Source organism: Cervus elaphus, chromosome 12, assembly GCF_910594005.1.
Source record: "Cervus elaphus chromosome 12, mCerEla1.1, whole genome shotgun sequence".
Classification (NCBI taxonomy): Eukaryota; Metazoa; Chordata; class Mammalia; order Artiodactyla; family Cervidae; genus Cervus; species Cervus elaphus.
In genome coordinates, this window is record NC_057826.1 from 14,579,251 (window position 1) to 14,601,370 (window position 22,120).

A 22,120-nucleotide genomic window follows, 5' to 3' on the forward strand; every position below is an offset into this window, starting at 1 on the left:
CCTGGGGGCTGAGGTCAGAGGCAGCAAAATGGGGTGCGGGTCACAGCTGTAGGATGAGTGGGGAGCAGACCTCCGAGGAGGAAAACCAGGAGCAGAAGAAGGAGCCAGGGCTGGGGAGGAGGAGTCGAGGGAACAAAGTGAAAAGTACAGCAGGTATGTTTTTATGACACTTTATAATCTGTGGCAAATATAAACCCCATTTTTACTTATTATTCAATTCTAAGAAGCTTGGGTTTCAAACACAAAACATCATCACTGATAGACTTGCAAGGTATTAAAGTCTTAACAAAACCCGTATTAGTGTGGCATTAAGCAAATGTGAAAGGACTTTGAACACTGTGCCTTTACGGAACTCTAGAGTAGGAGGCAGGAGCCCTGGTTTACTCCTTGCTGTGTTTCACACCTGCTGCGTGGTCCTGGGCCAGTGACCTAACCTCTCTGTCTCAGTTTCTTTCCATGTAAAACGGGAAAATGAGGACAAGTAACTTGTTATGGGTTCAATCGTATCCCCCCACAAAAAAAGACGTTGAAATCCTAACCCCCAGTACCTGTGAATATGACCTTATTGAGAAATAAGATCTTTGCAGATGATCAAGTTAAAAATGAGGTCGCTAGGGTGGGCCCTAACCTGATGTGACTGGTGGCCTTATAAAAAGGGGACACTGGGATACAGAGACAGACGCGCACACAGGGAGAGAGTGAGATCTGAGGCTGAAGGCAGAGATCCAGGGTGAGGTTTCTACAAGCCAAGGAACAGCAAAGGTTGTCTGCAAACTACCAGAAGCTAGCAAAGAAGCAGGGAGCAGATTCTTCCTCACAGTCCTCTGGAGGAACCGACCTTACGAACACCTTGACTTTGAACTTCTAGCCTCCAGGACTGTGAGACAATACATTTCTATCTCTTGAGTCACTTGCTTTGTGTACTTTGCCTTGGCAGCCCTATGTCATGAATACATTCTACCACCTCCCAGAGTAGAATTAAACGACTTGGCGCCTATAAAATGGCTTTGGGACCAAAAAAAAAAAAGAGCATAAACTGGTAGACACGTATAGGATATTGTTGGCAGCAGCTCCCACCTCTAGGATGATTCAGGCCAGAGTACCCGCAGAGTGGAGTCACCTCCTCAAGCTTCTCGCCTCCATCAAGGTTTTTTTTTAATACTCAAATACTACTCTGATTAGAGTAGGCTGAGTCATGAAATGAAAACACAGATTTGGACATGTTTTCATACTCAGATTATAAAAATCCTGTGACTGTGGAAGCACTCTAAGGCCCAGAGCCATCCATCGACAAAGCTGACTGCAGACAGGTCTGTTCTGGGATTCCCCCACCTTTGATTCTGCTGTTCTTCCTCTCTGCCCTCAGGCCTGCTCTTGGGGGTGCAGGTCCTGGGTTCCCAGGATCTGGCAAATGGTTTCACACCATGATGTTACTGGCTGACTGGCTACTCCGATGGAAAGCACCCCTGGAGGAGGGCAGAGTTGTACCCCAAAAGGAGTGTTTTTTTTTTTTTTTCCTGGAGCACTTAGGCCCTGAGGACGAGAGCTGTTGGCATCTGGCCCAGTGGTCATGGTAACTGGCATGCTCCCTTAGCGTGAGCGAACTGTTAGATCACTTACAGAAATGTCAATATCCTCCATCTTGGATTTGGGGTTCCTCTTGATGGACAGGATAAGTAGCACAGCCCCATCCATACTTATGGGGTTCAGGAAGAGCTGTGGGAGAAAGGGCAAGGCAGAAGGAGGCAGAGATGGGGGGCAGAAAAGGCTGGTTCAGAGCACGGTGTCCATACATTCCCGTCAAACCACAGTCTATGTCTTCCTTCCAGATTTCTCTGTAAGCACCCATCTCCCTGTCTGTCTGTCTGTCACCCACCCACTCGTCCATCTCACTGCTCATCCGTCCAGCCATCCAACAAACATCGGCTGGGGCCCTGCAACATGCCAGTCACTGGTTAAGCACAGACAAGCATGACAAGATCTAAAATGAAAATATTTGGTCATTGTAGAAAAAATTTAAAAGCGGTAGAAAAAAAATGTCAAAATCACCTGTATTTCACTAGCCAGAAAAAAAAATCTTTGTGGGCATTTTGCAGAGGCAGTTTTTTAGTCTTTGAGAAGTCAGAGTCTCTGAACTTTCCTTGGCGTCCTTGGCCCCCAAGGCTGAGTCCTTGGCAGGCCGAGTCCGTCCTTCTTGTCTGAATCACACCCAGTGCCCATCCAGGCGGGCCAGCCTCTCAGCTTCCTCAGTCACCAGGCGGCCACCTGGAGTGGTCTGCATCACCAAGCTACTTCCACTGGTCAGAATCTGACTCCCTCCTGTCACCTCAGCAGTTCTAGGGTGACTGCCCTCTCGGATGGCGGCTCGTCTTCACTGATTCCTAACTCCTGTTCTTCCACCAGCACCCCCACGCCTGTGACCCCCCCGAGTCACCCCCAAATCTTGCGGGAGTTGGAACCGCAGTAGAAAGCCAGGTAGAGCTGACATCCCTCTGCCTCTTGCTAGCTGACAAGCCACACAGCCTCAGTCTTCTCAACTGACCAGTGGGGCTACTGGAGCTCACTTGGTGGGCTGGGCCAGGAATAAGGAGACAGATCACTTGATACAGAACCTGGCTCAAGAGAGCCCCAGAAAGGGGACCTGTTAATACAAGGCCTCATCTTTCATCAGTTCTCAACTTCCCAGGAGCTTCTATATTATAAATTAGCATCTATAAGCAAATTAATTAAAAATGAAATAAGCATTCATTCATTTACTTAATATTCATTGGGCATCCCATGGACAGAAGTGCCTAGTGGGCTACCGTCCATGGGATCACAAGAGTTGAACACAACTTAGTGAGTAAACCACCCAGGACTCTGCTAGGTACACGGGTTATTATAATGGGCAAAACCAAATACGTCTTTGTCCTCAGGAAGCTCTCATGCTAGTGGGTGACAGAGAAGTCACTCCGAACGAGAATATAAAGGGGAACTCTGGTGAGTTCTGGGAGAAGGGGTAAACAGGATCTGAGGGTTCCCCGGGGGTCCCTAGGGAACTGGGGCTCCCACTGTGTTCCGAGGCAGACCAGCAACTGAGGCCAGTCGGGGGAGCACTGTGGGCTGAGGAAGTGGCGTGGGCAAGATCCTGCAGGGAGGGAGATGGAAAAAGCCCCTGCGGTCTCCCCTGGTGGCCCAGTGGTTAAGAAGTGAAAGTGAAAGTCGCTCAGGACTCCCAGCAACCCCATGGCCCATACAGTCCATGGAATTCTCCAGACTACTGGAGCCTTTCCTTTCTCCAGGGGATCTTCCCGACCCGGGGATCGAACCCAGGTCTCCCACATTGCAGGCGGATTCTTTACCAGCTGGGCCACCAGGGAAGCCCAAGAATACTGGAGTGGGTAGCCTATCCCTTCTCCAGGGGATCTTCCCGACCCAGGGATCGAACCAGGGTCTCCTGCATTGCGGGTGGATTCTTTACTAGCTGAGCTACCAGGGAAGCCCATGGTTAAGAAGCTGCCTGCCAAGGTATGGGGTGCGGGTTTGACCCCTGGTCCCAGATAATCCCACATGCCATGGAGCTCCTAGACCCCTGCACCACAGCTACTGAGGCAGCCACCACAATGAGAAGCCTGTGCACTGTAAGGATGGGCAGGGCAGCCAAAAAAGTTAAAAAAAACAAACAAAAGACCCTGAGGCATTGGCTGGAGCCTAGGAGTTGGGGGGAGGGTAGACTTGAAGCACCCTGGGGGAGAGAACTGGGTTTGAGCGATGGAGGCCCTGGGGGGATGGGGGGTTTAAGCTGGAGAAGAGTAGGTAGGTGTGGGGTTAGAAGCCAGATTTATACTCCAAACACACACTCTGGCTGCAGTGCAGAGAAAAACTAGAGGAGGGGATTCCCTGGCAGTCTAGCGGTTAGAACTTAGCACTTTCACTGACCGCCCTGGGTTCAATCCCTGGTTGGGGAAGGAAGATCCTGTAAGCCACTTGGTGAAGAAAAAAAACCTGGAGGAGACCCAGATGGGGGAAAGGAAAACCAGTTAAGAGACAAAGTGCCATCTGGTGTCAGGTGCAAGTGGAGGGTGTGACATTGAGTTTACAGAATAAAGACAGCCAAGAATGTAGATTTTTCTCTCCAGCAACATCCCAACCCACTCCCGCTCCCCTTGCCCCAACACACACAGATACACACGTGCGTGCACACACAGGGATGCAGGGACACAAACACAGATGCACAGTCACTGACGCACACATGCATGGGTACAGACACACAGAGATATGCACGGTTACACACACATGGAGCCGTGCACACACACATGTACACACAAGCTGTCCTGCCCCCAGCCCGGGTGAAGACTACCTTCAGAACTTTGAGGCTTTCATTCAACTCCAGGGCTCTGCTGATTTTGGAGAGCCCGTCGTTGGTGATGTTGTTGCTGCTGAGGTCTAGGTAGGTCAGGTAGCTGTTGAGTCTGAGGACCTCCCCTAGGGCCGCAGCCCCCTCGTTCCCAAAGCTATTCATGGAGAGATCGAGTTTCTTCAGCGACACGTTAGACTGCAAGGAGAAGGGAAAACAGTGCCAGCATCAAGGCTGCAGGCAACTCACCCAGCCAACGGGCCCCCATTTTTGACCCCGGCCGGCTTCCAGACAGAGTGCTCAGTGGTCCCCGGGAGAGGGACGGCCAGATCTTTCCAGATCCCTCCCAGCTGGGCTCAGAGTCTCAGAGCTCATTCTCTTTGGGTGAAGGCCATTCCCTTCGCCCCGAGTTAAACTGCCCCTTTGAAGTTGCCCTCAAAGGTGCATACGAGGCCCCAGTAGGGTGAGTTTACTGGGGAGGGATTTGTACTAAAGAGGGACATGTGTTCAGGAGGCAGACTGACTGTGCAGGGCACCCGAGGAGGTCTCAGTAGACCATCCTCAACGGGGACCGTGGAGAAGGGGTTCAAGATGGCGGATGGAGGGCCTGGTCATCCTCACCCGGGCTCAACCCTGGCTCCGCTCCCGCAGGCTTACCCGGAGACCATTGCATAAGGCCACCATTCCCCGGATGTAGAGGTGGTTCCAGCTCAGATCCAGTGACTGGAGCCCTACATTGATGGCTGAGGGAGGGGAGGGTGTCATCTCAGCCTCCCCACCTCCCAGAGAACCCAGGCTCCAGGTTGGCCTGAGATCCATGAAATTGGGGGTAAGAATGGCTCAGTCCTCATGCAAAGCAGAACGCTGAGGCAATAACTTGTCAGTTATCCATTTAAACCCCAAATTACAAGGTGACTCCCAACGCCACAGCAATTGTACGTTGCAGGTGGCAAACACAGGATGCACTCTGTACTGTCTGGTCACAGACATTTTCCTACCAAAATCTGTTTACTCCATCTCACGGCAATATCACCCCTGAGACTCTTCCAAAGGAGACAGCATAGTAGGTAAGAAGAGTGACAGGCTTGCAGATGTTTACCATGGCGTCGCTTACAAAAGCAAGGTTTGTGACTCACGGGGAGGGGTAAAGCATAACACAAATGTCCACCTGGTGGAAAATTACACAGTCGTTAACATAGATGGAGACAGCATGGGAAACAGGGGTTGTGTTTACATAGGGAGACTCTGGTGGGCAAGGTGTGTTCTATCACATGGAGACTGATGGGAGCAGTGGAAGCCACAGAATGTCCATCCAGGAGAACTTTACGGATACAGCCAGGTGGAAGTGGGGCGACATCAGGCTTGTCTGGAAGTTGGGTTTGCACCGAAATTGCAATTTTTTTTTTAAACTTAAAGATGCTTTTGATCACAGGCTACATAGGGCTGGGAAAGCATTCTAAACACATCACCATTGTCATTTTTATCTGGGGAGGGCGGATGTGCTGAGGACACTATTGGGGAGGGAGACTAAAGCGCTCTTGAAGGACACTGAGTGGGAGGAACTGCCTTCAGGCCCAGGAAAATGTGTTTTTGTTTTATTTTTTATGGACAGAGCGCTCTGTACTGATCATGTCTTTCCCTTGTGTCAACCACCAGGACAGACTTTCAGGGAAGTGCACACCACCTTCTGTTATATTGAGAACAAACTTTTCTCCTGCTTTCATTCTCTCCCTACCTGTCTCCCTCAATCTCTTCCTACCCTTCTTTCCTCTTTTGTGCCATGTCCCCCACTTAAGTTATACCTTGCACTCCTGCCCCTCTTAAATGACCACAAAATTAAAAATTTAATTCTGTTCTCACCACTTTCTAGCTATGTGACCTTAGACAGAAGGCAGAGGTTCGCTCAGTCATGTCTGACTCTTTGCGACCCCACAGACTGTAGCCTGCCAGGCTCCTCTGTCCATGGGATTCTCCAGGCAAGAATACTGGAGTGGGTTGCCATTCCCTTCTCCAGGGGATCTTCCCGACCCAGGGCTCAAACCTGGTTCTCCCACATTGAGGCAGATTCTTTGGCTTACTTATCCTTCCCTTACTTCTGTTTTCTTATCTATAACATGGGAATGATAACCTTTACAAAGTTTTTTTTTTTTTTGTAAAGATTGATGTAAAGAGCCTAGCGTGATGCTTGTCACATAGTAATCATTTTATATTTGGTAGCTTTAATACACAAAAATTTTTAAAAGCTGCATATATAGTATGGTGACAACGATACTGAAACAGAAGTTGGTCTGTCTCATTTTAAATTTATGTTTTAAATTTTAATTTTAAAACGTTTGACAATTAGTTTTCAAAGGGAGACTCAAACTGCCCAATAGTTCATTTACACGTTGCTCTTCCGTTCCTTCCTCTCTAGCTGAAGATCTTGCCTCATTGCCTCGCTGAGGAAACGGCAGCGGTGGGGTGAGAGAGCTCCACGCTCCTAAAGTGCTGTCCCAGCCCCACTGCCCCCCACACCCACTCTTGGGCTCCCCCCTTTTCAGTGAGTGATGGCTCCCTACTGCTCTCAGGCTATCCCTCCATCTTTGTTAAAGATGCTATTGCCTCCTGTCTTTTCAAGGACTTCGCTCCTATGATTATCTCCTCCTCCTCCTTCATCATCAGGTTCTATTTCTCTTCTTCCTATCAGCATTTCCTGTCCTTGCACACCTTCCTGGACCCTATGCCCCCCATCTTTCTGTTCCAGCCGAGTCTCAGTGGAGCGCCTGGGGTTGCTTACATGGCCATTTCCACTTCTTTGCATCTCATTTTTAGCTCAACCCACTCCAGTTGGGTTTGCATACTCCCTCACTAGTTATTTCCATGCTGGCAAGTCCTGTGGTCACTTTTCTGTCTTCTTATTTGACCTCTAGACAACATTTCACCCAGCTGCCCACCTCCCCCTTCTTGAAAATACTTCCCCCCACATGGCTCCTTGGTACCTCACTTTCCCTGCTATTTGACTCATCACTCCCTCTCCAGCTCCTCCTCCTCTGTGACCCCTTAAAATGTTGGAGTGACCCCGGGGGCCACAGGATGGATGGCCCCCTACTCAACTCTGTCTGTACTCTTCGCCCGGACAACCTCATCTGGACACGTGGCTTTAAATACATCACAAATATGTTTCCAGTCCTGACCTGTTCTCCACGCTCTGAACTGACCCAGCAAGCCACCTTCCTGACATCTCCCTGTCGGCATCAAATGGGCATCAAAAGCCCTTCCTGGCCAAAAGCAGACACCTTGACTCCTAACTCCTGCCCCTCCGTACTGTGACTCCCTGAGTTTCCCCCACTGAGTAAACACCACCTCCATCTCACCAGGAACTGAAACAGAAGAATCACGAATCTATCTTTCTCTCTCCCTTTCCCTCCCTCTTCACATCAGCAAGTCCTTTTGGCTTTACTTCCAGAGCATATTCTGAATCCATTCCCTCCTCGAGCCTCCTTGTTGGGCTCACGGTGTGGTCCTGTCCGGGTCTGGAACACCATGTCTCCCTCCTCCCCTCCTGTCCTCCTCGGATGCAGGTGTCACGGAGCTTCCCTGGGCGGTTTTCTCTCCCCTCCCCGTCTAGATTAGCGCTCTGTCCCCACTGCTAGGAGTCCTCTCTGGTTCTACTCATTTCCCCAGGAGTGAACATTTAAGGTTTTTTTTCCTCCTCTTTTATAACACTTTCGTTATAACCAACCTCCTCGGACAGCTCTCTCTGTATGCATGAGACCTTCTCTGAGACACCTATAGAGGTGAACTGCGTCACAGAATATATACATTTCCAATATATTACTAAATGTAGCCACACTGTTCTCCAAAGTGCCTTTATCTAGCAGACTTGAGAGTGTCCCTATTTCTTGTTCGTTTTCGCCGCCATTGATATTCTTGGACGGGAAATTTTCACAGCTCTGCTAGATGACAAAAGAGATCTGTTTGTGGTTTTCTTTTGTGTGTTTTTAATTACTGAAGATTGTGGACACTTGGTTTTCTTTGGTCACTATCCATATGCTTTGGCCAGTTTTTTTTTTTTTTTTACTGGGAGTATTTATCACTGACTAATTGAGCTAGAGGACGTTTCATCAGTATTCTGAACAGTAATCTTTTATATTTTACAAATGTTCTACATTTCTACTCCGTAACTAGTGCTTGTCTTCTATCATTGCCCCACAATTTCTTTTATCATCTGAAAGTTTAAACTTTACTGTTGTCGAATGTATGAATCGTTTTTGTTGCACTTTCTGCCCACTGTTTTGTTACAGTGTCTGCCCATTACTGTTTAATAATCTTTAGCCTCCCTGAAGTCATCTCTGTATTACTTCTCATAGAAACAAGTTACTTCTATGTTACTCTAATCTAATCGTTTTAAAGTTTTTTTACTTCCCACATTCAGATGTTTGCTCTGTTCAAAATGAATTTGGGGCATCGTTTACATTACTTTTTATAATCAGAACTTTCAATAACAATAAAAAAACAGGAGATGAGCTCTGACAAGCCATCCTACCCTACGTCCCTCCCTTTTCCGGGCTCCTCCCCTTCGCAGCAGGACTCACCTAGCATCTGCCCCAGGTACTCGCCTGCCTTATCACAGAATTGGTTGTGACTGAGATCCAGTGATTTAATTCTGTAATTGTTCTAGAAAAAGAAACAGTGCAGAAAAAGGTGATTTTTGTCTTCTCTGTCTTCTCTGCAAATGCCTCACTTAGAACACTGTGATGGGGGCCGCGTATGCTGAAAATTAAGTAGGCTAGTGTTCTTAGATGGAGGACAATTTCTTGTTCATTTCCTGTAGAACTGTTGATGATTGCTAGGAGAATTTAGCACCATCCAAACAGTCCTACCACTTGCTGAGGCTTTGATAGGACTGGAGTCTGAACACTCAGCAGCTCCCTACACCAGGCAAGTGGCCTCACTCCTTCCTGACGCTCAGAGCCACCCACGTCCCAGCGGCATCGCCCATGCGGCTGGCTGCACCCGCACCCCTGGCTTCTTACCGACAAGGCTTGACAGAACAGTTCTGCAGATTCTTCCTTGAAGTTATTTCCTGCAGGGAAAGGGGGCATTAGCAACGTTCTTCAGACTAAGGCTCCCTAACCCTCCATATCCTAGTCCTGCCAGTTTCTTGCCTTTGGAACAATTGAACATGGAAAAGGCGGCAAGTCCAGCAAGGACGTCCCGTGTAGCACGTGGAACTCTGCTCCGTGTTACATGGCAGCCTAGGTGGGAGTGGGGTTTGGGCAAATGCTTAAAGCAGTGTTTGGCCACAGAGGAACACACGGGAAGAAAGGCAGCTCGTTACCATCTCTTTAATGCTCCTTCCCTTCTCTCTATGCCATGACTCTGCAGGGAGTTTCAGAAATTAGTACACCATGCCCTGTGAATCCACTGATGGCATCAACTCCTGGCCTTGTGCCTAAACTCTGATATTCTAAAAATGCTAATTCAAGTCTAAGCAGCAGAGTTGGGACTGGAGAGATGAATGAAGCACTTACCGTGCGTGCAAAATTGAAGAGGTGCCAAAAATCTCGGTAATCGCGATGAGTAACATCTTAATAGTTTAAAATGCAAATCAATGCAAAAAGATCTATGATGAACCAAAGTTTAAATAAAAGCAGGATCTGACCCTGTACTTCACCCATTCTGTCCCTGTGGGATCCTGTGGTTTAAAGTGTTGATATTTTTCTTCACCATGGATTTATCTTTGTATTAATTCTGGCTTTTAAAAATGTTGCTTTAAGATGTTATTTACTTGGTTACTGAGTTTTTTGTTGACCCTTAAGTTCTGTGGCTGAGGCGAGTGCCTTCCCTGTCTTAGCCTAGCCCTGGCCCTGCTAAGGAATCTATTGATAAAACACTGGTGATTTGGGGGGGATAGATGACACAAATTCTTATCCCTAAATTTCTCCTTTGAAAGCTTAATAAACCGTATGTCTCTAGCACTCAAAAAGTGCTTGGCACATAGCAGGTGCTCAGTTAATCCTGAATGAATGAATGAATCCACTGAAACACAAATATTTTCTTGGTTGTTTCTGGCACCAGTGCAATGAAATGAGATGACAATCTAGTCAATGTATAAACTTATGTAATCTGTTACTCAAATTGTTGTATTTATACTATTTGTTACCTGTCCTGCATCAGCTGTAAGAAATTGTTTGGAAGATAGATGAAAAATACATATTCTTAGCCTTTCCCCCTAAAGATTCTGATTTAGCAGCCTGGGATGGGGTTGGGAAGTTTGTATTTTCGCGGAGAACTTTCTGGATTAATGTTATATTAGAGGTCTTAGCCAATACAACCAAAAAACTCTCCAGGAGCCATAAATATTGGAAAGAAGAGACAAAAACTTCCATTGTTTGCAGACACGATCACCTACATAAATAATCCAAGAATATTAACAAAATGTCAGAACTAGTAAGATAATTCAATAAAATGATTGACAGTAGGCTCAACGTACAAAAATTGATAGCTCTCATACATACCAGGAATAAGTAATTAGAAAAAGTGGTAGAAAAAACATTCTATTCTCATAAGAATGAAATGATAAAGACCTAGACATAAAGCTAATATGAAATATGCATGACTAATAATGAAATAAAACTATAACAATTTATTGAAGAACATAAAAAACCTGATGAAACCAAGTTCTTAAACGAAGCTGTTCAATATTTTGAATATGTCAGTTCTTTCCTGAATTAACCTAGAATATTAAATATAACTCCAACCAAAATCCCAATAAGTTTTTTTTTAATATAACTTGACAAAATGATTTTAAAATTCACCTGGAGGAGAAACTGTCTAAGAATAACCAAGATTACTTTGAAAAAGGTCAAACTTTGTCCACTCAAATATCAAACACATTATTGTTGTTGTTTAGTTGCTAAGTCATGTATGACTCTTTTGCAGTCCCATGGACTGCAGCCTGCCAGGTTCTGTCAATGGGATTTCCCAGGTCGAAATACTGAAGTGGGTTGCCATTTCCTTCTCCAGGGTATTTTCTCAACCCAGGATCAGAACCTGTGTCTCTTGCATTGCAGGTGGATTCTTGCACTGCAGCGCCACTGGGGAAGCTCAAAACATATTAAGATATCTAATATAAGCATATAATATAAGTATAAAACTAATATATTGAATATTACATACTTGATGTATTTCATAAATTTCAACTAATTATAACATATTATAATTTTAATATTTTAAACAAATACTAAAATGGTACAATGTTGACATAGAAATAGATAAATGAAATGGGATAGAGACTCTAGAAAGGAATCTATATTTATATGGCAATTTAATATATGATGGACTTCTCTGGTGGCTCAGACGGTAAAGAATCCGCCCGTAACACAGGAGACCCAGGACCGATCCCTGGGTCGGGAAGCTCCCTTGGAGAAGGGAATGGCAGCCCACTCCAGGCCTGGAGAAGCCTGGTGGGCTACAGTCCATGGGATCGCAAAGAGTTGAACACGACTGAGTAACACACACTTTAATATATGTTAAAATGGCATTCAAGTTAGTCAGTAAAGGATAAGTTATTCAATTAATGAAGCTGGGCACCTGGCTATGAATTTTAGCTAGGTGAAAATAACACGTATGATTTCTACCTAATGCCATGAACAAAAGTAAATTCCAGATATATTGAAGATGTGGGAAAAAAAATTACAAAAATATTTGAAGAAAATAAAGGAAAATACTTCAAAATCTGAAGTAGGAAACAGTTTTTAAGCAAGACTACAAAAATTAAAACCGTAAAAGAAAAGACTGATGAACCTGACAAGAGTAAATATATAAACTTTCATATAAGAAAGCACCATGTGTGAGTGCTAAGTTGCTCAGTGGTGTCTGACTCTTTGCTACCTCAGGGACTGCAGCCCACCAGGCTCCTCTGTCCATGGAACTCTCCAGGCAAGAATACTGGAGGGGGTTGCCATGTCCTTCTCCAGGGGACCTTTCCCACTCTGGGACTGAACCTGTGTCTCTTGCGTCTCCTGTATTGGCAGGCAGATTCTTTACCACTGGTACCACCTGGGAAGCCCTTCATAGGCTCACCTGAAAGCTGAAGACTGAAAAGCGAAGAGGTGTTATTCTGGAGGAACTCGGAGAGGATTCTGGCCCCCTCCAAGCCGAGATCATTGTCGGAAACATTCTAAAAGGCAAGAGAACACTTCTGTGTGTAAAAATCCCACCAAAGGGCCCTGGTTAACAAATGATGGGGGTGGGGGCTTCCTTGAGGCCTGTCCTAAGGGCATAAGGTTGGGTAGAGAGAGCAGGTGTTAGGTGAAAGGATCGGAAGGGTTAGGAGGGTTAGGGAGGTTAAAAGGAGGAGGAGGAGGACCGGACCCCTGGTTTTTCTGATGTTTCATGGCGAGGCCCTAGGCTGGTCTCAATTCTCTGAAGCTGACCTCAAAGACTCCCCCCACCTCCCCAGTTTTGCCCTGGTATTTTAGATAAGCACATTGCATCTTTTTTTTTTTTTTTTTTGGAAACCCAAGACGACTATTTGGAGGGTTTAGTATGAAACAATTGAAAAACAAATTAAGAGCAAGCAATGATTGTAATTCCCTTCATTGGTTCCTGAAGCATGAATTACTGTCCTCGGAAGCAGTTGGGGTATAAATGGACACAGTCCATTCATGGGAGGGACTAGTGGGCTAGTGGGGCTAGACTGAGGGGCTAGTGGGAGGGACTTTATATAACTTCGTCTTTTATTATCTTGGTTGTTTTTTCCCCTTCTTTTTTCAAGTTTTAAAATTGTAGTAAAATAGACGTAACACAACATTTGCCATCCTAACCATTTTGAAGGGTTCAGCTCAGTGGGCTGAAGTACATTCATGCTGGTGTCCAACCATCACCATCATCTATCTATGGACACATTGTATTTTATGAAACTATCTCATGACTTTATTTTCTTTAAGAAAGTTCACGTTAAGGTAACTTGAAAGAAGTTTGTCCATTTAGGGACTTGTGAGGTCAGATGGAAGTAGTTTCTCAGGGTTTCCTGTGCCCACGGGGAATGCAGAGTCCCTGGTCAGCCTCTTAGGTGTGGAACCTCCTCTGAGAAGTCACTTTTAGTGGGGAGGAGTCCCCTGATTGACAGCAGAAAGCCTGGAGGCAGGGCTCGGGTAGGGGTCTCTGGCTTGTCTCGAGTGGATTCTGAGACCCTAAGTGTGGAGGCAGGAACGGGCAGAGCAGGGCACAGTACTATCTCCTGCAGGTAGTAGTTTTCCTGCAGCATCTCCACCAGGCTCAGGATGCCCTCCTGCATGATGCAGTTGTCCGCCAGCTCCAGCGTGAGGACAGTCGTGTTGGACTTCAGCCGCCACGAGGGGAGGGGGAGAGAGAGAAAGATGGATGGTGACAGAGTCAGTTCCCTGCCTTTGCCCAGAACCCGTCACCCCTCTTGAACATCCCGGCCAGGTCAGAGGGTATGGAGGTGCAGGCTAGCAGTTCTGGAGCAGCAGCTAGCAACAGGAGAATAAGGCAGGGGGACTGAGTTTTGTTTTGTTGTTGTTGCTTCGTCACTAAGTCATGTCCGACTCTGAGACCCCTGGTGGACCACAGCCCGCCAGGCTCCTCTGTCCATGGGATTTCCCAGGCAAGAGTACTGGAGTGGGTAGCCATTTCCCTACTCCAGGGGATCTTCTCGACCCAGGGATAGAACCCATGTCTCCTGCATTGACAGGTGGATTCTTCACCACTGAACCACCAGAGAAGTTTTACTAGGACATGCTTCTTTTGGGCACCTCCCTCCCCAAAAAGGGATTCCCAGGGGGGATTTAGAAGAGGGACATGACACCAGAGTCCTGCAAAGGGGAAGGCACAAGGGTGAGGGGAACAGATTTTAACCATTTAGCCTCGAGGAAAGAGGCCTCTGACCTCCTCCAGGATTAAGGAGAACGTGGTACATTTCAGTTCAGTTCAGTCACTTAGTCGTGTCTGACTCTTTGTGACCCCATGGACCGTAGCACGCCAGGCCTCCCTGATACATTTAAGAAGGGTATTTAAGCCTAATACATCTCCTGTGCCATCTTGCTCAGAGGCCTCTCTTCTAGTTTAGGCTTAAGGCTTTTCTGGACTCTCTGATAGTCAGGCTGTTTGGAGGGAAGTGGAGCTTAAATCCTTTTCTAATTAGTTTTTTTTTTTTCATTTATTTTTAATAGTTGGAGGCTAATTACTTTACAACATTGTAGTGGGTTTTGTCATACATTGACATGAATCAGCCATGGAGTTTTTATTGGCGTCTAACTGCTTTCCAATGTTGTGTTAGCTCGTGCGGTACAGCAAAGTGAGTCAGCTCTACCCCCTCTTTTTTGGAGTTCCTTTCCATTCAGTCGCTACAGAGCATTCAGCAGAGTTCCCTGTGCTACAGTGCGGTCTCATTAGTACCTGTGTTATACATGGTGTCAACAGTGTATACATTGCAATCCAGTCTCCCAATTCTTCCCCACGCCCTTCTCCGTTGGTACTGGTTCGTATTAGAACCTAACTCTTAAATATCTACATCCAAGCTAGTCCGCATTCCCACAGGGAACAAGGCAAGTGGAAATGACTAGCACTGCAGCCAAAGGGACTGGGATTCGCTCTAACCAGAACTTCCGTCCTTCCCGTCCCCACCTCGTTCCCTGTGCAGAAAGGCAGAGAGAACAGACTCATCTTTGGACCTGAGCATTTTCGAAGTGCACAAAGCCGTGGGAGAAGTAGAATGTGGTAGGAGCTCTCATCCCAAGCCAAGGGAGAGTGTCACAGGGTGAATTACAGCCACGCAGGAAGGTCCCCCGGGGCCTTCAGGAAGTGTCTTCTGGCCTCAGCTCTCTGCGGGGAAGGGGTGGTGGTGACAAAATTCAGTTGGGCTCAAAGGCAAGTGAGCTGGCTCAGGGGGCCTCCCAGTCTAGGCATCACTTGGCAGAAACTGGGACTGAAGGACCACTTTCAGAGTCGTCCTGGGGGCCAGCACAGTGCGTGGTGTGGTGGGTGGGCCCGACCGCCAAGTCCATCCACATTCATTTCACAGGGGTGAGTATCTATTTGTCACCCTCTCTGCCAGCTGCTGAGGAAATGGATAATCAGAAACCATCCCTCCTCTGCAGGGGGCCCACAGCCCACTAAGTGCAGGGGCATGGAGATGGGCGGAGGAGGGATAGACCCCGAGACGTATGAAAATGACCCCTGCTGTTGGCGTGCTCTTCATCTAAGCCAGGGGAGAGCACGACTTGTCAGAAGTTCAACTGTACTGGAGATATCAGTAATAATTAAAAGTTCAGTCCATGGGAATGCCACAATGATTAATTGTCAAATGGGCGATACAGAGAATCAGAGGAGAAAAACTCCCCCTAAATAGAAACTGCTGTTCCTGAGAGCCAAGTGGCCTAAGTCCTGAGTGGATTTCATTATATTCCACTTTTTTTCCCCCATGAAGCTCATGATGTAATGGTGCATTCCTAACACTTCATTAATCAGTCTTTCAACGCTCCATGAATTTCAGGATGGCTTTGTTCTTTCTCTGCTCTTCCCTCCCTTCCCTCCTCCTCCCCAGGGTCACGTCCAGTGACTTCTTAATGAGCAAGCACTAAGTGCAAATGCCGTTATAGATCCAAAAATGAGTGCTTTAAAAAAAAAATCAAACTTTTTCTTTACTGTCCTAAGTGAACAAACAGCGTTATGCTGACATACACCTGTTACATTGTCTTTTTTCCTGAGATGGAGTCAGTTTTGCATATCATCAATTATAAATACGGAACGCCATATAGTAAGTTCAAGGTCAAGTCCTTGTTCACTCATGCCAAGCTGAGCGAGAACATTATTCTTGTGGGAAAACAGGATTCACTCTGCAGTGTGATCTTGAAGAATTACATCTAATATTGCAAAAGGCAGACATGGAATGGAATGGTTCAGTAGTGAACTCATTTATCGCAAAGGTGAGCTTTGGAATGGAGACCCGGCTGATATTTCATCTTGTGTTTTTGCACCAGCATTTGGGCCCTAGCCCAGATCAGTTGCTTTTTCAGTGTCCACAGCCTTGTGCCTTTGCTTCCTGGATATGAAAGAACACAGACTTTCAAGGTCCGGGTCTCTAGTATCATCCTTTCGAGGAGCTAATGGGCATCTGTGCCTATTGGGGAAATAGCTGATAGTCATGCAGAGTCTGGGATTCCAGGTGGCTCAGTAGTAAACAGGAGAAGGCAATGGCACCCACTCTAGTACTCTCGCCTGGAAAATCCCATGGACGGAGGAGCCTGGTAGGCTGTAGTCCAGGGGGTCACGAAGAGTCGGACACGACTGAGCGACTTCCCTTTCACTTTTCACTTTCATGCACTGGAAAAGGAAATGGCAACCCACTCCAGTGTTCTTGCTGGAAATCCCATAGACAGAAGAGCCTGGCAGGCTGCAGTCCATGGGGTCACAAATGAGTTGGACATGACTAAGCAACTAAACAATAACACGCAGAACCTAGGGCAAGGTGGGCAAAGAGGTTGCACCTCAGGTCCCACAGTAGGGCTCTCTGACTCTTGGGCCCACCACCCTGACAAGCCCCCACCTCTGCCCGGCTTCACATGCCCCCACTGGCAGCATGCTCACCACCAGGGCTATAGCAATAGCCTTGGTTCCGTTGGGGCCCAGCCCATGGTGGTTGAGGTTCACGTAGGACTCCTCCATGTTCCGGATGAAGTAGGAGACGGGCACTACGCCCACCAGTTTGCAGGCCTCCAGGTACAGCTCCTTTTGTCCAGTGGTGAAAAATCTCTCGGTATCTGCAAAAAAAAGATGCAAGAGGAAGAAGCAGAATTTCCCTTCTTCCTTTGCCTTCTCTTCCTGCTAACCCAGACCACATCCGGTTCTGACCGGTGTCCTCTCTGCTTGAGGGTCTGATCCTATGCGCGTATGTTCTAGCTCCAACTGGAAGGTCAGCCCGTGGTGGGAGACTCTGACTCCAGAAAACCCCATGGGGACGTTCCCTTTGGGTAAGAGAGAAGGTCTCTGGTTTTAGACTCCAAGCTACCTGGAAGGAACAATGTGCTTCACTCCCACCTTCCTGGGTTGACTGCATAAGGGTGTGTGAGGATGACCTTAAGGATGTGTGAGCCCGTCTGTGCCCACCTGGGGACGCCTTTGAAAGGCCAGCTAGACAAAAAGCTGGTGGTTTGTTGACAGTTGAGGGCGTTTCCACTGCAGTTTTAGTTTCCCTGTGCTCACGCGTGTTCGACTCTTCTGTGATCCCATGGACTGTAGTCCACCAAGGCCCTCTGTCTGTGGCATTTTCCAGGTGGACTGCAGTGGGTTGCCACTTCCTCCTCCAGGGGATTGTCCTGACCCAGGGATTGAACCCGCATCTCTGTGTCTCCTGCATCGGCAGGTGGATTCTTCACCACTCGTGCCACCTGGGAAGACTTTAGTTTCATTACCACTGTTAAAATATGAGCCGCAAAGTTTTATGAAATATTTAGAGAATTCCCAACTAGAAAAAGCCCAAGTAGGATGCAGTGGGCTTCTGTATGTGCAAGAATGGAGACCCCCAAATCCATTGTAAACAAATAAACTTGGGGGCTGGGGGCTGAGATCCTTGGACTTTAGACCAGCCTGGCTAGTGGGCAGCGGGCGGTGGGCCTCCCTGGATTCTGGATGCCCCACGGCCCTGTCCTCACTGAACAAGCTCCACTGATGCAGAGCTTCCCAGGGCCAGCTGAGGTCTGAGCCAGCATCTGTTTCCCCTTCACATCCCTGGGCCTTTGGCCAACTCACCCTAAACATTTCTAAGACGGACAATGAAAGCTTTGTTGGCGGAAGGACAACGTCTTTGCAAGCAAGTTGATTTTATCGGCACAGCTACAAATTGGCCTTCTTTTCTGGGTGATTGTAAACCAGGGGGTTTTTCGAGCTTCAGCATTATGGACATTTTGAATTGGATCATTCTCTTCTGTGAGGGACTGTTACATGCAGTGTAAAATATTTAGTAGGATGCTTTTCTTCATACATTTTTTTGGGCTATGCCATGCAACTTGCAGGATCTTTCCCAACCAGGGATTGAACCCTGGTACTCCCTGCAGTGGGAGCATGGAGTCTTAGCCACTGGACCACCAGGGAAGTCCCTGAGCAAGATTCTTGGTCTCTACCCGTGAGATTTGAGTAGCATCTGCCCCCTCACCCCACCTCCAGTTTGCCAAATGGCCGTTGGGGTGCAAAACAGCCTGTTGTACATGAAGAGCAGAAGTAACATCCCTCTTCTCTCCCTCTTCTGTAGCCTCTCCACCAGCTTGCTATTCCTGCCCAGGCTCCCGTCTCGGGCCATCGCGGGAGACTCTTCCTGCCCCATCCTCAGCACCTCAGCACCAGCTGCGGGGGCACTAGAAACTGGAGGAGCTGAGCCCTGAGTTTTCATCCAACACAGAACTGTGGGGCCCAGATTCAGTCCTTAGAGGCTCCTGTTTGCCCAAACAGCATAGGTAACCCCCAGCTTTGTCCTTGGAACTCACTCTCCTCTGTTGCAGTCCTCTGACCACTTCTAGCTGTATTCACTACAGTTATATTTTAGAGGCCATTTGCAACAGTGTTATCACTTGTTGGCCATGGGTGTGGGGAGGGGGAAAGAGATAGAAGCCTGAAACTGGGACACAAGGTCCATTGTTTCTATCTGACACCCCTCTGACCTTGTAAAACTGGGTGTTGCAATCATTGTCAGCAGCAACCTTGAAGTGGAAAAGAAGCTAGAAAGGGAAAAACAGGATTCCCCTGGGGGTGGCAGGAGGAGGTTTGTGTGGAGGGTGAGGCTGTAGGTTGACTATGCGGGGGAGGTGACCATTGGTGGGGAGACGACCATTGGCGGGGAGGTGACCATGGCAGGGAGGTGACCATGTAGAGGAGCCGTGCAGCTGAATTCAGCAGAACAGCCTCGCCTGCGTGTCTGCAGCCACTGATCACAGTGCACCCGCCCAGCTTCGAAACACAGGAGAGGAAGGGGTTCAGTCTGGGAAGTCTGAGGCCAGCCCATCAGGCGGGACCAGCATTGTTCTGGCTCTGCTTCCTGTGTCCTTTCCGCTCCTCCTTCCTTGGGGGAACCGGGAGGGAGGAGAGGGTGGAGGTGATGTTTGCAATAACCCTCAGCCAGAGCCCCCTCCCCTTACCCAGACACGCTTGGATTTGTCGAAGGAAAACATGGGGCCCTCGACCAGGGGTAACAAGAACTCTCCTCTGAGAAGAGGAAAGTCGCCAGCATGCCAGATGGGCCCCAAATCCTCCAGGGGCCCCTGGGATATGGCATACGGAGGGCCCGTGGACCAGTGGGGTGAACATCGGGTCAGCAGACACTGGCAGACTTCTCGGCCACTCGCACAGTCTTTCTAAACCTCAGTTTCCTCCCCTGTAAAAGGCAGGTAAATAATGCTTACCTCCTGGAACTGGTGCAAAGGTGACATAGAGGCCACTTGTGGACACATTCAGAAGACCAGAAGCCCCTGCCCTTTTATTGGTCCAGCTTTCGACAAGCTGATGCCATGGGCACGGGATAGCAGCGACCGCCACCCCCGGACCGGTCTCGAGGAGGCCGAGGCATAATGCCGAGCATAGCCACGTTCCCGCCATAGCATGTCCCTCCGGGCAGAGCCTGGGTCGACGGCGGGGACTGATTTCTGCAGCTTCTGAGCAGGCCGGCGAGCCACCCCTCGCCCCTCAAAGGCCCACGCTCACCTTCGATCTCAAGATCTGTCTCTGAGCTCTCCTGGGCTGGTTTCTCTTTTTCAACAGCCACGGGGGCTTCAGCCTCACAGTAGAGTGTTTCGTCACTGCTCTGCGGCGTGGACACACTGTCCCTTTCATCTGGAAGAAAAACTCAGCTCCTTGATTCTGGAAACAAAAGCCATCAGTCTGCCTTTCCCGTGGAGGCCAGCACTGGCCTTCCTGCCCCTGTTTCGCTCGTCGATGACCTGGGTCTTGGCTGCAGCCACTGACCCCAGCCTTCTATGGCTCAAGTGTGCCCTCAGCCCTGTTGGGGGGCCCTCACCCTACGAGCCGTCCCTTCGCTGACACCGAGCAGCCTCCTGTGCTCACTGCCCTTCGTGTTTCCCGGAGGCTTGCCCCTGTCCCAGCCCCTGGGCTGGGCCAGCCTTGGACACTGACTAATTGCTCCCTCTTTCCTTCTTCCTGGCTTGGGTGGGGTTCAGGGTCTGCTTCACTCTTTCAGAGAAAGGACGTGTGTGGATGCGGAGGCTTCCTCATTGGCAGGCACAGAGGACAAGGGCCGGGGCAGGTGACTTGAGTCAAATGTAAAATAGAACAGAAGCAGCCTCAGGGAACCAGAGGGCAAACTTGATTCTTAAGGATTTGACCTGGCTTCTCTTCCTTCCAATCCAAATTTATGACCACGCAGAAGGAAGAGCTTGCCAATCTCCCTGGGGTTGAGAGGTTGAGACTAATTGCTACGGTTAAATACTTGAGTCCTGAGATTTCCTCACACCAGTCCCCTGCACTTGCTAGATGGGGCTTTTCTGTCACTGGGCCTCTGATCTGGAACCAGTCCTGGGCTCCTTCCTACAAGCCACACACAAAGGCGGGGCTAGTCATGCCATGTCAGCAGGATGCACAGGTCTGGGGAAGCCAGGTTGCACCACCAGGTGGCCTGTCAGAACTCAACCAATCTACTCTTTTAGGTGGGCTGAGCATTCACGGCAGGGGTCACAAGTTTTGACCACCCAGGTTCTAAGAGAGTGGGGTTCCAAATGAGCTCACGGAGATCTGTGTCTTTCTCAGCCCTTGTCCACAGACCCAAGCTCCTACATTTATTTCCCAGCTTGTAAGTCAAGGTCTGTGTGACAAGGGGTGGAAATATTAATAGCAGTGGTCTGACACTTAGAAGACATACAACAGCTTAGCCATCAAACATAGCCATCGAAAAGTGATGGTGTCTTAATTTCTTCATTACACAATGTTGGAATTCCATCCAACCAGTGAAATGTTGCTAACTGTTGAACTGGCTCTCCAGAACAATGAAAAAAAAATCCTGATTTGTTAGCCAATGTAGTGATGTAAATATTCCAAACATGGTGGATTCCCAACTACCAACATGATATTAACCAGCTCACAGAATGAAAATTAAAGTCATCCAGAGCTGGTATGAACCGGTTCTAGCCCAGCATTGCATGCAACTCTCTCGCTCCGTTTGGCCAGCCCTGCAGTCATCACACATTATCCCAAATCTATAGGGTCCCAGGAGAAGAGGGAAGAAGGCTTCTGGGTCTGCACGGTCATTAGGCATTACACTTGAGGCAGCTAGAAGGGCCTGAGTGGTGAGACATGGGACGCATTTTCACCTTTTGTCTCAGGCTCAAGAGGTTCATCATTGTCCATGGTGCCAGGGCCCTCTCCGGGGCTGCTGCCAGCTTCTTGCCACCCTTCTTCTGCTTCCCTAAGAAGCTACCAGTCCATTCACCTCTGTCTCAAAATTTATGTACCCTGCCCTCACCCAGACATATCTTAGGCAGGGAGCCTGTAGTTATCTTTCCATCCCAGCAAGCCCTGGGGAGAGTGAGGTTTGGTGGGATGTGCCTGGATTTGACCCCAACTCTGTCTGGGAGAGGGAGCCACTTCCTAGGATCATCAGGGAGAGAGGTATAGCTCTATTCCTGGGAGCCCTGTTGAAAGGATGCCCACCCACCTGCAACTTTATGACTTAGGACCCACTTTCATTTCATCTTCAGCATTCCATGACCTCATGCAGTCATTGTGACCCATGAGGGTAGACCTGGCAACAGCGAGCCTCCCACCCTCTTGGTGACCCTG

At 48.3% G+C, this 22,120-nt stretch overlaps 2 protein-coding genes across 4 annotated transcripts in view; one reads left to right on the forward strand and one right to left on the reverse strand.

Moving 5' to 3' along the window:
- Window positions 1-21,688, reverse strand: part of LRRC74A (leucine rich repeat containing 74A) — a 30,332-nt gene extending 8,644 nt beyond the window's left edge. The window contains exons 1-10 of the mRNA XM_043920279.1: window positions 21,652-21,688; window positions 20,033-20,161; window positions 16,931-17,103; window positions 13,557-13,664; window positions 12,404-12,500; window positions 9,352-9,401; window positions 8,911-8,992; window positions 4,994-5,079; window positions 4,340-4,534; window positions 1,621-1,716 (exon numbers count right to left, since the gene is read on the reverse strand). Of these exons, the coding sequence (XP_043776214.1) occupies window positions 1,621-1,716; window positions 4,340-4,534; window positions 4,994-5,079; window positions 8,911-8,992; window positions 9,352-9,401; window positions 12,404-12,500; window positions 13,557-13,664; window positions 16,931-17,103; window positions 20,033-20,161; window positions 21,652-21,688 (1,053 nt within the window). The remainder of the gene's footprint in view (window positions 1-1,620; window positions 1,717-4,339; window positions 4,535-4,993; window positions 5,080-8,910; window positions 8,993-9,351; window positions 9,402-12,403; window positions 12,501-13,556; window positions 13,665-16,930; window positions 17,104-20,032; window positions 20,162-21,651) is intronic.
- ANGEL1 (angel homolog 1) overlaps window positions 1-22,120 on the forward strand; it is a 68,551-nt gene that overhangs the window by 8,635 nt on the left and 37,796 nt on the right. For 2 of the 3 annotated variants that reach the window (XM_043921165.1, XM_043921168.1), the window contains exon 2: window positions 12,355-12,507. The exons of the other annotated variant lie outside the window; for it this stretch is intronic. The gene's annotated coding sequence lies outside the window, so the exon portion shown is untranslated. The remainder of the gene's footprint in view (window positions 1-12,354; window positions 12,508-22,120) is intronic. 3 annotated transcript variants of the gene reach the window in all.